This window comes from Sitophilus oryzae, unplaced genomic scaffold (genome assembly GCF_002938485.1).
Source record: "Sitophilus oryzae breed Bouriz unplaced genomic scaffold, Soryzae_2.0 scaffold_577_pilon_pilon, whole genome shotgun sequence".
Lineage (NCBI taxonomy): Eukaryota > Metazoa > Arthropoda > Insecta > Coleoptera > Curculionidae > Sitophilus > Sitophilus oryzae.
In genome coordinates this window covers 309,962-328,086 of record NW_022147170.1, presented here as the reverse complement: position 1 = coordinate 328,086, position 18,125 = coordinate 309,962, and the positions used below count along the sequence as shown (strand labels likewise).

The window sequence follows — 18,125 nt, the reverse complement described above, 5'->3', positions numbered from 1 at the left end:
GTAATGGCATTTAAGCGACGGTAATCGCCAACAGGTCGCCAGGAACCTGATTTTTTCTTAACAAGATGCAGTGGACTTGCCCAGCTACTGTTTGAAGGACGGCAAATTCCCTGGTCTAAGAGAGTTTGGAATTCTTGTTTGGCAATGGTAAGCTTATCAGCAGGGAGACGACGAGCTTTGGACACTACTGGTGGACCATCTGTAGGGATGATGTGTGTAGTTTGGTGAGAAATATAACAGTCTGTTTTCGAAAGTTTTGTAATGGCGGAATATTCTTCGAGTAACTTAAAATATTTACAATTTTTGTCAATTGTTGATACAGAGTCAGATGAGGAAAGTTTAAGTTTACCAGGATAAGATAAGTTAGTGCTAGTATCAATAGTTTTCTTCCCGTGAAGGTCTATTAATAGTCGAAAATGATGTAGAAAATCTACTCCTAAAATGGCAGTATCAGTTTGAGCTATTACGAAATGCCAGGTGAAGTTCCGTTTTAAACCCAAGCTGACAGTAACACTCTTTGTACCAAACGTGGGAATCAGGGTGTTATTAGCGGCATATAAACAAGTTTTATTATGTTGATCATAATTACGTGTCATTTTAGGTAAAATGGAAACATCAGAACCTGAATCTATTAAAAATGATATACCTGTTTTAGGATCCTTAATAACTAACCGATGGTTGTTAGAGAAGGTAGAGTTGACTGTAACAGGAGGGTTGGTAAGGCGACTGGTAGGGTTCACGGCGTTCGTCGCCCTTAACGTCGTAAAGTCTCGTTTTCCTGGATGGGGCCCTTCTTTCAAGGCGCTCTGCATGATCTTGCACGGTCCTTGAAATGAAGATGATACCAACAGACTTCACCATCCTCCTCCTGGGGCTGACGAAGAGGTGTTTTCGACCTTTTCCGATGTGGAGATTGCTCACGACAAGGATGCTGTAGTGTCAACTCTTGGACTTCTTTGTAGAGCTTTTGGATGATATCAGTAAGTGAAGGATCGTTGTTGTGCTCTGCGAAGTTGCGGGGTTGTTCAATCTCTGCGATTTTGTCTGCCATTTTCGCCAAATTGTCTAGATTGTCATTACTGGTGGCTAATACTGATTGCATCTGTGCAGGTAAATGTTGCATCCACAGGGTTTTCAGTAATTCACATGAAACTGATGGACCTCCTAAACGTGTCATCTAATTTAATAGCTGCGAAGGTTTTTTTTGTCACCGAGATTCATGTCTGACAAGAGAGTTTTTAATTTCTTCTCCTGAGAATCTGAATATATTGAAATTAATCTGTCTTTGATGGCGTTGTACTTATTGTCCGCAGGTGGGTTTAGGAGTAGTTCTGATATTTGAGTTAAAATACTCGTGTCCACAACACTAAGCACATGGTTGTATTTTGTTAGGTCTGCTGTAATGATAGAGCAAATTGTGCTTCCAGTTGAACAAACCACAGTTTCGGATCGGCCTTCCAGAACGGTGGTGGTTTGATAGCCACTCGATCCACGTGTTGAGCTCGCTCTGCGGGTGTATTTGTTGGGTTCGCTTCGTTCATGTCGTTCATGACGAGAAATTGATCAATTGTTGCGTGTTCGAGGTAATTCCGGGGTCACCAATTGTGGTACTAACGGTTTGGGTTATCAATTAATATGATGTAAACTTATTAGTACACACTTTATTAAAATACTTTAATCAAATACACAGTTTAAAGAAGGCTGAGCAAACTTATTCCTAGTAGTTGTTGAGAGTGTGTTGAGAGAGTGTGTGTGTGACATCGTTGACCGTTGACAGACGTGTTTTTGTTATTACTCTATGGACGTGTCTCGATATTCGAATATCACCAGGGATAGAGTAGGAATGTCGCTTTCAACATTGTCACCACAGAGTTTTATATTTATGTTTTCATTACTAATGTAGACACTTCGATTTGATTTGGAATTTAGTTTTTGAATTTCTTTTTTTTTTGATAAAATCTTTATTTTCGATTTTTTATTTTATCGTAATAGACAGAGTGTTCTTATCCTATACTACACATTAGAGACAAGAATAAAAGTGCTGTTTTAAGTTTTAGGATTTCAAATTTTTTAGGAATTTTAATTAAGGGAACAAATTGTAAAAATACCTGGAAATTGGTTCAAGGAGTATATCCAACATTTTGATAAATCACTTGTTAAAAATAAGGAAAATTAGCTAACTCTGTAACTTAATGTATGTACAGGTGTGCAGAGGTTCAGAAAGGAGGAATACCGGGGATGATAGTAACGTAGAACAAGCTGAAGGTGTATTAGGGTATAAAAATAAGTCGATACCAATGACCATAAATTTAATGTATTATACTATTGGTAGTTTTTTTTGGCTATAGTTCAGTGTGTTTAAAAGTTTTTTTTATGTTACAGTAAATTTAAAGTTTTGGATTCTTTATTCTGCCAACGGTCCACCTCACGACCATAGATTTAGTTTATAAGATAAATACCAACAAGGGATGAAGAAGAGGGATGTATCTTGCAGGACTTGTAAGATCGCAACAGATAGGTAGAGGATATTCTGAATACTAGAGTGTGATGTCTCTGAAAGGTTAACCATGTCCGGAGTATTTGTCATGCAGTATCTTGAAAATCATAGTGATGTTCAGCTAGAAGATCAATTTAAATTATGGTTACCAGAAGGTTAGACATGTTCAAAAACCAATACTTTGAAAAAATTGAAATTGATTTAGTCGATCAACTGATTTCAATCGATTCGTTTAGTCGATAAATCAACTCGTTTAGTCTCCTAAACGCTATAAATCAGTTAGATTTAGCTGATAGAATAGGCGTCAAACTAGAAGTAGGCTTGGTGTCTAATGCCACCTATCAATCGGATACTTGAACTAAAACTACATACGTATACCCGAATTTTGTAATACGAACAGACAACATAAAGACATATTATACAAGAAAGAGGTTAATAATCATTCGTAATTTAAAGTATTGGACAGATGGTATAGTAACATTTTTAAACTAAAAAGTTTACCAATTTGAATGGAATCAGTTAAAAGCATGTGAAGATAGAGAAGACTAAGATAACATTGTTTTAGTTAAGATATGTCTAACCTTGACACTGTTAGAGAGTGGAAACATCTGGCTATCCTGCAATTAAATCCTGCAGCTCAGAAAGTATCAGAATGGTCAGAAATAATCGATAACGTAATACCGATATGGAAGCGACAGAGAAGTGACCCTTATAACCTCTCTGATCGAAAGCCTCACTATCCAGAATGGATTTGATACATATTAGGAGATTACTAACGAGGCACGGAGGACCGAGCAGAGGCGGTATAACCTCTTCAGGCATGTGTTCGTTCGTGTGACCTATGCCAGTCTCCACTCAAGACATGTGTACCTACTTATCATAATTCAGTTTGCCAAAAAACGTAATCAGATGACATCAATGAGAAGGACAACAAGATAAATTCCTTCATGCAGAACCCACATCCAGATTTATTATAACGTTGAAGCGGAATTTTGGTTAATCTCCAAGTAGCAGCGCAGTTCCAGCGAGATCCTATGGTTAATCTGAATGAGACATCCACGTTATTCTGGTTCCATCTACACGAATCAGAAGAAATTAAGCATCGATCAAGAACTGTGAGATCGGGAGAAATATGTCATCCGATCAAGTGTCGTGATCGGGTTTCGCGAAAGTTAATTGTTCGCCGCGGATACCCTTGGTAGTATTAAGTGTAATTTTTAATAGTTAATATTAATTTAGTGTATGTAAGCAGGAATCATATCGTGAACCTTTTGTTTCATTTGTTTGACCATATTGTCTTATTTAATTTTATTTGCGTCATATTTCTTATATTGTTCACTGCCAGATCTAGTTTATTTTTTTTATTTTTGTTTTTGTTGGAAACAATAGCTTCCCTCTTAAGGGGGGGGGGCAAAATATAACAGATTATTTTCTTTTATATCTCTTGCGTTGTTGGTTATTGGTTTTAGACAGGACCCTTTTAGCATTTCCAAAATATCTGTCTGTCCGTTTTTTTTCTCCATCGAGTTCGCGAAACTCGGTAAGGTTCACGATGACCCCCTGTAGTTGTTAAGTCTGGTGACTGCTAACAATTGTTTTAAGTCTTTTTGTATAAATACTTTTAATTTCTGTTTTAATTTTCTTCTTTAAAATTATTTTAATGTGTTGAAGTAAGATTCGACGATATACAGGGTGTCCCAGAAATGAGTGCAGATATTTTAACTGGTAGTAAAGTTCAACCCCAGAAACACGCCTATGATGTTTTTTTTGCGAAAAAAAAATGTTGAAAATTTTATATTTTTCTTGACATTTTCCGGAAAATGTTGAAAAACTTTTGAGTGCCACTGTTCACTCCCCGGGAAATTCGTTTAGCGGGCATAGAGAGTGTCGGAGAGAATGCAACGTTGCCACCTCCTACCATACCCACATTCTGCATGTTTATCTATAAATTCAATTATTTTTAGTTGCTACAGAAAAAAATACGAAAATTAATTTTATTCATATTAGTGCAGATTGCTCTACTAATTCTAGAGAAACGCGCAATATTTTAAATACTTTTTACAGTGGAGTAAACTGAAAAAATAAATCTTAACAATTATAGCTTCTTTTTTGCTATATTAGGAAATATTTTCAATCGTTTCAATAAACAATTATAACCTTTAATGTTTAGTTAGAGCTTACCCTTTTAATGAAAGTGTTTTTTTATCCAGCACACATATACGCAAACACATACACACCAAATATCTATTAAACTGAACATCACAAACCTATCACATGCGTATCACTTTTAAAATATTATTTAAAATTTTTCACATGATAATAATCAAACACTAAACTCATAAATACAATAAAAAATGTTAAAAAAAACTTGCTTTAATAACTACTTATATCCGGTGGCTGATGGTAGACAGTCCGGGGTTTTCTTCGACATTTCTTCAAAACCGACGCAACCCCGACAACGATTTCGAAAACACTGAAGGAATTACAAATTACAAATTTTTATTTAGGAATTTGTTGACTTAGCGTCCTCTTTAAAGAATAAAATACATAAAATACATAAATTAAAGAATAAAATACATAAAATGTACCATATGATCGAAAAAAACGGCGTCCTGTTGGCTTGGAAATGACGATCAATGACATTTCCCATATAAATTTACATATAAAATGACAGCGACCTTCATTTCATAGCCATCGTTGACGCCGTTTTTTCTCGATCATACGGTAGTTTATGTGTGAACAAATTCTCATTTCATATAAAAATTGGAGCTCTATCTAGAGTATATTTGAATATAAATGTTTTTATGTATTGGAAGGGGGACTGTAGTTTTCAAATATAATAAAGAAAATAGACTAAAAAACATGTGTGTAAGTTCTTTTAAACTATTCTGTAGTTACGTAAATGTGTTTCAAATAGGTTGCTTTTCACAATAAAGTCAATACACAGTAATTATGCTTTACTTTTTTCAAAACACACTCTTGTTTTTATTATCAGAGAGTTATTAATATTAGAAAATTTAGTTACATGAATATAATAGGAGTAAATATTATGTTTCAAGTTTCAAATAATTAGAATATGATATGAGTCATAATAGCTTAAATATGATTGCTAATAAAATACCTAGTTTATACACATTTAGATATATCTCTTTAAATATAAATTAGTATTGCCACCATGCGATTAATGGGAAACACAATATGGTAGAGAAAAAAAAACGGCGTCAGCGAGGGCTATGAAATAAAGATCGCTGTCAATTTACATATGTGTAAAATTTTATGGAGAATGTCACCGACCGTTATTTTCAAGCCATTCTGGACGCCGTTTTTTTCGGCCATACGGTATTTCTAGGTATGGAATTATGTCTCTAATATGTAGTTAGGTAATTTTTTCCATTTGCCTATTGTTAATTATAACGTCGTCAAACTATAAAATTTGCTATATTTTTTACTTAAATTTTTTTAGTAATATCAGAACATGTTTTAAATAGTTTAATTAGTAATAAAGCTATACTAACATGTTCAGTTATTTTATTTTCTATAAAGCTTTTTTGATAAAAAAATAAGTAAACCTGCTAAGACGTTAAATTGCCTGAGAAATTACGATCGATGCCATTTACCATCTACTTTTACACAATAAAATGCCATCGATCGTCATTTCAAAAGCAGAAAACTTGCCGCCGTTTTTTCCAATGAAATGGGCGGTGGGGAGAAAATTACAGATTCTCGTATTATATTAACGACTAACGACATTATTAATCGCATGTACACAAAGCATGTACACTATTAAAAATCGATCTAATTTCTAATATTATCGAGCTTTTAAAATTCGAGAAAGTGATCGGAGATTGTGTTTAAAGTGTTGTGAAATGTTCGTTAGTGCATATTTTTGTGTCGGTAATCGCTATCGGTATAGGCAAATCACGATGGAGTATAGAACTCCGGAGAAGGTGGATATGCTAAGAGCATAGGTACTTTCTGCAGGGGAAAGCGCTGTAGAAGCTCGGAGACTTTATTCCGAAGAGTATCCGAATAGATAAATCCCTAATGCTCGAACCTTTGTAAGTATGGTTCAGCATTTGAGGGATTCGGGAAAAGCAACGAAGAATTGCTGCAAAACGTTAAAAATTCTATGCTCAGAAGAAGGAGAGCATGTATTGGAAATGGCGGTCGTCATTTTGAACAATTATTATAATAGCATGCAGTCAAGAAGCGAAGGGTATACCGGGTGGTGCATCATCGTTGGAAATATAGGATATCCCATGCAAATTTTGAACTGTCGAGATATTGGATCCCCTTGTGCAAATTTGTAATGTATCTTTAAAAACCATTTACGATTTAGCTCTAAAATTAATAGGGGAGCCAATATTTCCAGAGTTGAAAATTTGCATAGTGTTGTTAAGAATTGTAGTGAAGTGATGTTATTAAGTGTAGTGTTATGTGCAGTTTTAAGAGTGGTAAAATGGAAAAAAGAAAGCTCTGCAGTTGTATGTCTTTGCTATAGGGATATCTTTTTTTATTGTTTGGTAAGTTTTTTTTTCTTTTAGTTTATTTTGTGGAATGTGGAAAGTAGGGCTACTGGCGATCACCCACTTAAAAAAAGTAACGCACCTCTGCAGAACCTCTTGGTGTGGGATTTTGCAAGTACTTTTTAAGTCTTTCTAGTCGATGTGGCAACAGCGGGCGGCGAACAAGCCGAGATCCGCGAGATCTCTCCCCCGCGCCGGGGGATCCGCGAGATTCCCCGGCGGCTCTCAAAATGTCGCAATTTTTTTTTTAACTTTCAAAGTTAAATAACTCGGTTATTTTTAATCTATTTTAAAAATGGTAAAGAGAAAATATGTTTCTTTTGGCCAGATCTACCACCCCTTAAAATATCTGCACTCATTTCTGGGACACCCTGTATATAGATAACGATAATGATATATATCGACGATCGATAACGAAAGGTTCAATCTATTATGTAATTATCATATTTTTCAATAAAAGCAGACACCAGATAATTTTTTTGTAGTTTTTCATCTCTCTTCTATTTTCAGTAATAGGTAATTTTTTTATATTTCTTTTTTTGTTATTATTTCTAATATTAAATTTCAATGTTTTCTTTAAACTCGGCCGTCTTATTTCATGGTAAAAATAACAAAGTGTTTAAAAAGTCTATATAAGTATAATTATCATATGAAGGGGCAGAATATTTCCAGAGTAGTCCAGAAAAGAGCTACAGATTTTCAGACAGAGGTTGGGCCGCAATTAAAGTAAGTTATAGTAGATTTGTAATATCATGTGAATATCATGAATATAGCAGACTAACATTATCAAGAGGAAACATTAAATATGCGCTCCAAAGGGTCGGTGTACTTTTTATCCAAGTTAGCCTGCCGCGGAAATATAATATTTTAATTATATTTATAACAGAGTCACGCTACCCAGAACAACTGATAAATTTGAAAATATTTGTCACATATATTTTAGAAAGTTAGGCGTAAAATTTTGAACATCCTGTATGATTTAAAATTACGATATTTATATCAAAGTAAATACAGACCATCTAACGTAAATACATAATATAGTTTTGATTTCAAGGCAATTCTTGTATTTTTAATATTTTTAGCTGAAAAATATATATTTTTTATTTATTTATTAATATCTCTAAAACTATCGAAATATATCTACTCATATCTTAAGATTATGTAAAACGATCTGAAAGGAAGCCAAAAAATGCTGTAATATACCTACAGGGTGTTCATGTGCTCCCAAGTTGCGCTCTCGTAGCTGGGTTTAGTTTGCTCACAAGTCACTACTTCACTAACATTCACTACTCTAATGAAGAGGTTCGGAGCGTTACCACCGTGACGACACTCGGAGTCCACCGAGTGAGCACAAGCCGAATCCAGCTCTTATTGCTGCTTGCTTGCCTCGCATAATGAACGATGAAATTATCGTTCAGTTGATGGGAGCTCTTTGCTCGCGACTATGTGAATAGGGTTGTTTAAATTGAACGACTCGATCGTGAACGACCCATCGCTATTCGATACGCTTCGGCTTCGAGTTTGAGACGTGTGTGTACTTCGTGTGTGTACGGTCTAAGTTGGTATGAAACAAAATATGTAATATTTGTTTAAATATATACTATTATAATAGATCCGTCAGGGAAGTCAGAATTATACTTTTTCCAAAAAAAATATGTTTTGTTAAAACACATACCACGTGTAATGTGTCTGTATATTGCTTACTTGTAAAAATATCCAATTTCCCGTATCCGTTGCTTCAAGTATCAGTTTTTCTGCTACTGGTCCTTGTCCTTGGCCTAAAGAAATCGACTTAAACTGATTCTGATACCCCATTTCAGCAGCAAATCTTTGAAACATACCAAAAGGATCAGATCCAGTACTAAGAACGAATATTAACGGGACAGTATTTGATATATCTTGATACCTATAATTTTAAATAGATGGACTGATTAAATCACCATATTATGAATAAAACAATATAAAGAGGCTTTATTTTTATCTCGTATTTAGGTGAATAATTTGTAAACTCTATTGGGTAGCTTTATTCAATATTAAAACTTCATATAAAATATATTATTACTATACTCTGTCTGTACTTACTGTTATAGTTTTTCTTCGTTTTTTGAAGAGAAACTTCTTTACGCACGTTGGGAGTAATAATTCAAGGCCGTGACACGACACACGACACACGAGAGGAAAAGTAGTGGTAAGGACAGATTAGAAAAAAATGTCCGATTTACATTAAATTTGGTATGCCGATAGATCAGACCAAGGCCAACTTGACCATGTACGACACGTGTCGCTATGACAGATTTCACGTAAGAAACGTCAAAAGTTTATGTCATCCCATCGTGACCAAATTTGGTGGGTAGGTTACGTGAGCGACGGTGCACACGGTACCACCTTGCAAAGTTGGATACGACGGTTCATTTACATCATCATCACGTGAAACTAAGGATTTGATATTGAAGAAAAATTTGGATCGATTTTGGCATAATTGGGGACAGGTTACAGGATGCCGCCCTCGACGTTTCAAACCGGATTTTCCTTAATTATGTGTCGATTCGAACCAAACTGGGCACGTGGATAGAGGTACCCGAATGGAGTCATCAAACGGACAGACGGACATTTTAATACAAATTTTGTAAAAGAGAATCAAATTATATATTAATTTTTAATTTATTACTTTTTCGATATTTCAAACTACACTTATTCAAAGATGTCCTTCAAATCCTCCAATTTAATAGCTGCTAGTAAGAAGTTTCACTTCAAATATACGTATGCGCACATAGTGATGCACAATTTTTATTTAAATGGAATTGCTAAAAATGATTTAAACCCAAAAAATATTCATATTTTAATTCTCCATCTAACAAAGAAACAAGATACAGGGGGCTCCATTTAAAAAAAAAACGAAGAAAAACTATTTTATATTTTAGAAAGTTTGGCACAGATTTTTGAACACCCTGTATGGCTTAAGATTACGATATTTATAGCAAAGTAAGTACAGACCAACTATAGTAGATACCTAGTATAGTTCTCATTTCAGGATATTTTTTGTATTTTTAATATTTTTTTTAAAGGCGGAAAAAAATATATTTTTTTAATTTATTTATTAATATTTCTGAAACTATCAAAACATTTAATAATAATAAAAAACAATAATAATATTTTAGGAATATGTAAATTGATCAGAAATGAAACCAAAAATGCAATAATATACAGGGTATTCCATTTAAAAAAAATCATCCCGATCCCCTCACACTTTTTTGAGCCACCCTGTGGAAGTTAAAATATTTTCCTGTAGTATATACTTTAACTTATAACCCCTACGGGGATACAAGAAACTCATATTAAAAAGTGGGCTCCGACAAACAAAGCTATTTCGGAGAACGTATGTCCTTCAGCTACCTATCTCTTTCAAATTGTCCTTGTTTGACTATCGACCATAAAGTCATGTTGCCATAGGAATAAATCTTACTTAGCACCAAGAAAATTTTAAACCACAGGCTGCCACCGTCATTCGCAAGTGTTAAGATTGAATGCAGAAATAAACTTACTTAAATCGTAGATATTTTTTTATGCGAATATCATATTTATTTAATAAAATGGGTAGCGGCGACATCTACAAGACATGTGGTTGAACGCATTGAATGTTGATAAGGTTTACTACATTTACACTAAAATGTTCCCATGTAGTTCAGCAATTTAACAGCAAATAAACAATAACCTATTTTGTTTCATCTGCTTCCCTGTGAACTGAGAGATCGAAGAACACACGATGTTCACATAATTTATAAATTTAACAAATAGTGTGTGCTTATAATTCAATAAAATCTATATATGTGCTATAACTATATACCTAGCTTACACAATTTATGGCGGGTGATATGCCTTAAGATGGCTTACGTGGAATAAGCCGTGTTCAATAAACGATTCCGGGTGATCTAACATACCTATAAGTATACGTATTAAACTTACAGTACTCTTTATTCGAGAGGGTCCTTCAAATAATAAAAGAATTTATTTTTGTTTCTACACTTAAAGCAGAGGATATATTATTAGATCGAAGTAAAACTAAATCTCCCTCTTCCCTGTTTAAATAACGGGTATGGTCGACTTAGATAGCTCTCCGTTAATAGCTCTCCGTGCTGCGCGACTTTATAATGTTTCTTTGGCAAGACACACTTTCCTCTCCGAACTAACATCCTGTGTCCCGATGGGATTTAAAAGAAATGACGGAAAACATTTAGGCACGGTGGTGTTGTGCTGCAATTCGTGCGGAGTAAAACCTGTCGATTCGTGAACTATAAAATTCATTAAGACAGCAAATCTTTTTAATTCATGTGCCCAACGAAACTATCTCTTCCCATTTACTGGATGTCAAAAAAGGGAAATCAGATGGTAAAGAAGCCCAAGATGTATTCATATCGGAAATCAGTGGCGGCTCGTCAGGGTAGGCAAGATAGGCAGCGCTTACCCTAAAATGTTGGCCAAATTTAAGCGGCTTTTTAGATTACATTATTAACTATTAATGTTGCTAATACATAAAAATACTGTTAATACACGGATCTCTGTTCATTACCGTGGCTGTATTAAAAACACTAATTTTTAATCAAGGACCCTTGGAAAAATAGATTTTATCGTCTAATGTTTTTCGTGTCTTGTCCTAGCCGGTTAAAAGATGCCCAAATTGTATTTTTAATCAAATCTCATTTTTTGCAAATGGAACAAAGGTGCCTCGTTAGCATATTTGAAAAAATCATTTTTTTACGAATAATTTGGTATCACACACTTGGTATTTCGAGTCAAATTGTCGTTATAAACAGCATGTTACAATTTCAAATAAGCCCAAATACGTTTAAAATAAAATATACGGAGGGTACCGCTTAAATTACTGTTTGACTCGATTTTCTGTCCTTCAATACTGGGACGTAAATCCTCTCATTGCTCTTATAGGGAGGCCGTCGTATACTTTATTCAAACGTATTTGAATAAGCCATACGCGAAAATGTTAAAAATTGACATATGATATGTCATTCTATTCAGAGTGTTATTTTCTATCGAATAAAGTAAAAAAAAAAACACCGAGGGTGTCATTTACAAGTCAAAAGTTGTTCTCAAAGTCAAAATTTCCTGTGACACAGGAAGTGATCAAAAACAATTGAATATGTCAGTCAACCCTAATTTATAGACTAACATAAGCAAACTGATATGGGAATAATTATTTCCTTTAAACAGCCAATCTTGTCAATTTGCTTCTGTTAACTATCCGTAATTTTTCTGCTTTTTCACAAGCTCTCTTAGAAAAAATGTACTGGAGTGAGTGCGTCACTATTAATTGTAGATAAAACTGCAATTTTTGACTGGACTATAAAATCGCATGTGTGTGCGACAATTAATACGTATTAATACACCTAGTATAATGGTTTTCTGGTTCATTGTCGATATTTTGAATAACATAATCTTTTTTATATTTTTTTTTATTATAATGGTCATAATCAAGAGGGTTAGTTTGAAAAATAAGATAATTAATGACTTATATTTTCGTATTTATTATAATATTGCTAATAACTCTAGTTTGAAAAAAGATATCAAGATACGGTTTTCGCTGACTTGTTAAACTTTTATTACCCTTTACTATCAGCTAAAATTACATACCTATTATACTATCGCATTTATTTTTTTTTAAACGCGCACAGTTTGTTAAATTGTAAGACAACGCCCCCTAGCGTCTACGTTCAAAAGCTTATTATTATTGCTTATGCGGTACAATACCGGGTGTTGCATCGTCGAGCGGGACATAGGAAATCCCATGTAAATTTTAATGGGGTCAAATATGGCTTCCCTAATTATTTTAGAGAATAATTCTATTGAGGTTTATTGAAGAGCACTAAAACCCACATTCAAAAGAATAACATTAGATATTTTTGATTAGCTCGTTTACGAGCTATCGCCGATTTCTTTTTAAATATTGCTCCTTTCTTATGGCCCTGTATTTATTTATGAGCACCAGTTAAGGTAAAAGATAACTGTCAAATGAAGTTGTCATTTCAGAAATTTATCTATTTAGTGCTTTACAGAGAGAACACTAATAACTAAAGTGAGAGAGACCAATCAACGTTAATTTTTGAAGACTGTGTTAGAGGCGCGGCCTTTGGCGTCTAACCCGAACTAATGAGCGCATTATCGATATAGTAGGTTGCATTCATACCTACATACTGGCGCCAAAAATTTAAAATTTGTGTATTTGAACCGAATCTTAATCTTTCAAATTTATAATAAGAAATCTTCGTAGTTTTTTTAGATTATTTTGTTGACAACGAAAATTTATTATTAGACTTTAAAACCTATAAATAAAATACTGTGTAGGAACTACTATAATAATTTATTTAACTTAGTTTGGTTTTCAGTTTTTGCAGAATTCATTTACCAGGTCTTTGGTGGGTTGTGGATTGTCATGCCTTTTCTTGAACTAAAAATAAATAAGTTCAAATTTTCATTAAGGTTTAATTTTACATGCTTACCAGTTTAGGTAATCCGTTTCTGTACATGTAGTAGTGGAGCCCATACTCTATAACTTGGTTGGGAGTAAACAGGGAAGCATGGTTGGGAGCTCGCACAGAGTATCAGTAGGTATCCCATAAGTATTCGATGTTTTTGATAGTCCTTATTCTATAACAAGAACCTATCAGTTGAAAAGAATAATTTGTATTACTGGTAATTGGTAATAATCCCAGGTATAATACCTAGTCGTTCCATAGGTATCAGAAAAGAATAAGAATGTGATGTTTTACTTTTACAATCGGATTTATCCCATAGGTTATGCTTACCTGGAATATATCGTCTGGCTCTTTGATATATCTTTTACTATGCTCTCTAGAACAGCATGCGGCCCGTTTGGCTGCCGGTAAGCGTTGCGTTCCCTACTGCGCATTGAAAGAAGATCCTATATTTTACTAGCCATTTAAATTCTAGTATTGAATATAAACCGACCGAGTCTCCATAACTCAATGCATAGAGTTTCAGACCACGAACCAAGGAGTCAGAGTTCGAATCCGGGTCAGGACAAAAGCTTTTTTATTTTATTTTCGTTTGTATTCTGATAGTAAAGTATGAAATATTTGGATAGAATTAGAATTTTTTAGAATGAGTGGGAGGGGGGTTAATCACTTCGACCTTACAGATCCATTGTGTACCCCTTTCTTGAATCATAACTCATCATACAGTCCCAGGGCTTTGACAAAAGCCAGTATCTGGGACGGTTTTATAGAGGGTAGTTTTCCATCTCCAATATCAGTCGTACCAAAATTCATGGCACGAATGGTTGTCGTCTCGGCGCACTCAGTGATGAGGTGTACTGGTGTTTCACCATCTTCCCCACAGAATCTGCATTCGCCGTTTCTTCTTAGTTTCAATCTACTGAGGTGTTGATTGAGGAGACAGTGTCCTGTTAAAAACCCCGTGACAATCCGAAGATTGTTCTTACTCAGACCTAGGAAGATCTGTGATTTTTATTGATCATAAGCCCTCAGAAACTTCTTCGAGTGTCCTAGACCATTGCAAGATTTCCATTCCAGGTTGCGGATGGAATCTTCCAAGTTCTTGAGTTCCTCCTTGAGTTGGTTACCACTTGGAAAGCAGAACGGTTCTGGTCCAGTTAGTGGAGTGTTCGCTCCTTTTCTACCTAGATTATTTGCTTTTTCATTGCCTTTTATCCCTTGGTGAGCAGGCACCCAGTGTAGGAGGACTTTGTTTTCTTTGCCTAATTTATTCAGCTTCTCTATGTATTCTTTGACCAATTTCGAATTGATTGAGACTGAGTTGATCGCCTTTAACGCTGCTTGACTATCAGATAAGATGGCTATTTCTTGTTTCCGATAGTTCCTATCTAAGATAAGTTGTACGCATCTCTCGATAGCGTAGATTTCTGCCTGTAGGATACTAGGGTAAGTGCCCATTGGTTCGGAGTAATTAGCTCTCGGCCCAACACTCCGATCCCTGTTCCCCGTATTGGTTTTGGAAGCATCAGTATACCAAGTTATGGTATGGTCTTTTAACTGCTGGGCAAGCGTTTCGCTCTTCCAATCCTTCTTATTGCTCAATACTACATTGACATGTTTGTCAAAGTTGTACGTTCTTGGCATATCGTCCACTGGGAGTTGCAGAAGTGGTATTTCCTTTTTGAGGGTGTTCCAAGCCCCTGATCTGACAATTCTCCCAGTACTCATTCCGTTAGTGACCATTCTAATCATTGTCGCATTGGCAATCTACCAATGACAATGTGCAGTGGTGTTAGATCTAGAATAACCTCCATTGCTGCTGTTGGACAGGTTCTCATGGCTCCTGTGATGCAAACACAGAGTCTCTGGAGTCTGAGTCTCTGGACTTTGCATAGGTTTAGCCTTGCCGTCCGTTGCTCTAGTTTTGTGTACCAGGCAACTGCTCCATAAGTAATCATGGGTCTTACTATCATGGTATACATCCAGCGCAAAATGTTAGGGGAGCAGCCCCATCTATTTCCCGCCAGTCTTCTGCATATCATGAGAGCCTTTATGGCTTTGCTGGTAGTGTTCTTAATATGCCTGTTCCACAGGAGTTTACTGTCCAGGGTTATTCCCAGGTATTTAACTTCCTGTGTTGGCAGTATTTCCTTTCCATCTAGTTGGATTCTTTTCAAGGTTTTCAGACTTCGCCTTCTGGTGAATGGCACTATCGCGGTTTTTTCTGAGTTGATACTCAGCCCGACAGTCCTACACCATCTCTCAGTGATACGGAGTCCTCTTTGGATAATATCACACAAGGTGCCTGCATGTTTCCCCCGAGCGATCATGACTATGTATCTGCATACCCAATGCAGTGTATTCCCGCTAGAGTTAATTCATCTAGTAGTTCATCCACCACCAAGCTCCACAGCAAAGGGGAGGTTACTCCACCTTGTGGAGTTCCTTGCGTTGTTTTAACAGCTACAGTTTTGGTGCCCATCTGAGCCTCTGCTGTTCGTGTTGACAGCATTTCCCAAAACCAGCGAATAATAGTTCTGTTCACCCCTCTTGTTTCTAGAGATCGCCTGACCACCTTATGTGGTATATTGTCAAACGCCCCCGCAATATCCAAGAAGGCACAAATTGCTGTTTCTTTGCTATCCAGACTTGTCTGTATTAGCTCCGTTAATTGGTACAGAGCAGTTTCTGTGGATCTGCCCGTTCTATATGCATGCTGACTATCATGCAGTGGTTTAACCTTTAGATGATTTTCTCCAATATGGTTGTCAACTACTTTCTCCAGCGTTTTTAGTATGAACGATGTGAGACAAATAGGCCTAAATGACTTGGGATTTGTCCAGTCAGTTTTGCCTATTTTGGGTATGAAGATTACTTTTGCTCTTCTCCATGTGGTTGGTATATATCCCATCGCTAGACTGCTTCTTGTAATGCTTAGTAGATGGTGAGTAGCTATTTGCTGACCCTCCTTTAGAAGGGCAGGAAAGATCCCATCCACTCCTGCTGCTTTATAGGGCTGAAAGGTGTCGATCGCCCATTTCAGCTTTTGTTCTGTTATTACTAGCTTGGCCACTTCCCAATCTTCCCTGCAAGGATTGTGGGGTTCAGTGGGAGCTACATAAGTATCAATAGGTATGCTACCTGGAAAGTGTGTATAAAGTAGGAGATTTGCCCTCTCTTCCTCTCCCTCCGTGTAGCTTCCGTCAGATTTCTTAAGTGCCATGATGGAGATAGATCCACTCTTGGCCATAGCTTTGTGTAATCTAGCTGCATCAGGAGAATATTTGGATATACCAATATTTGTTTTTTTTTTGAATCACCAGAATTATTTAATACTTTACTATCAGAATATATATGAAAATAAAATAAAAAAGTCTTTGCCCTTACCCAGATTCGAAGTCTAAATCGTCGGTTCGTAGTAGGAAACTCCACGCACTGCGCTATGGAGACATGTTCGATTTATATTCAATACTAGAATTTATAGGACTAAATTAAAAAAAAATATAGGATCTTCTTCCGATGCGCAGTAGTGAACGCAACGGATATCGGCAGCCAGACGGGCATACTGTTCCAGAGAGCATAGTAAAAGATATATCAAAGAGACGTCTTAAAATACTTTCTCAAAAACGTTGCTAGCTCTAAGACTTTATTATGTGCACTCACTATTACTGTTTGGTATTTTAAAATAATTACCGAGATAAAACTTACCTTTAAAGGAAACGTTTTGTCTGGATCTCAACCACAAAACAAAAATTACAAAAATGCCGAATAATCGTGGAATCTCAAATAATCAATAATGACAATCATATGACAATAATCTTCTCTTCTCACAAGCTAAAAGAACAGGTACATTCAGTCAAAAACAATTTATCACTCGGATTATCAACAGATTTTAGTTATCTCCTTCTAGAGCTAAGAAATAGAAAAAGCTACTGACAATCTAATTAATCCTGTCAAATGTTTAACTTGCAAAGTTGAAAACTTCCTTTTTTAGACCGCCTAAACGCTATGCGCGTCTGGTATGCGCGGTGACAAAAAAAACTTGTCTACGAAATGCCCTATTCCACAAGCCCTCTCACTTTAGTTATTAGTGTTCTCTCTGGTGCTTTATTATTATTATTAAAAACTCATACCTACATCGAAAATATTAGCCGTGAATTACTCTACCGAAGAAAAAGTATTGATGATTAAATGAGGAGCAGACTTTCTAATCGAATTTTGTTCATTTTACATATTTTTCAGAAAAAGCAAAAATCTGCTGCTCGCTTGCTGTGTACTATACCGGAATAAGTAAAAGCCCAAAATATGTTGAAAAATATATTGTTTTAAACTACTGGATTTTATTCAACAATAGCAAATAGTTTGGCATATAAACAAAAAAAAACATTGGACAAACAATAGTTTGTTTGTCTCCAGTGGACAAAATATATGATGATTGTCCTTAAACAAATTAAGCCTCTAAAGATAACTTAAAAATAGTAATACTAATATAGTCATAAGGCTGAGGTAACATTTCCTAAAGCGTCAACTGAATAACTGGCAAGATGGAAAATGCATACAAAAAAAGCGATTTGAAAATTGTAGTACCCCTACTCATATAGTGGCCAAATTCTCATC

The 18,125-nt window shown here is 35.5% G+C and overlaps 1 protein-coding gene across 1 annotated transcript in view; it reads right to left on the bottom strand.

The window, feature by feature from the left end:
- Positions 1–2,772: 2,772 nt before the first annotated feature.
- The window catches only part of LOC115887565 (dynein heavy chain 6, axonemal-like), a 110,948-nt gene continuing 95,595 nt past the window's right edge, over positions 2,773–18,125 (bottom strand). Inside the window, exons 9-10 of the mRNA XM_030907022.1 lie at positions 8,728–8,929; positions 2,773–2,835 (exon numbers count right to left, since the gene is read on the bottom strand). Coding sequence (XP_030762882.1) covers positions 2,773–2,835; positions 8,728–8,929 — 265 coding nt within the window. The remainder of the gene's footprint in view (positions 2,836–8,727; positions 8,930–18,125) is intronic.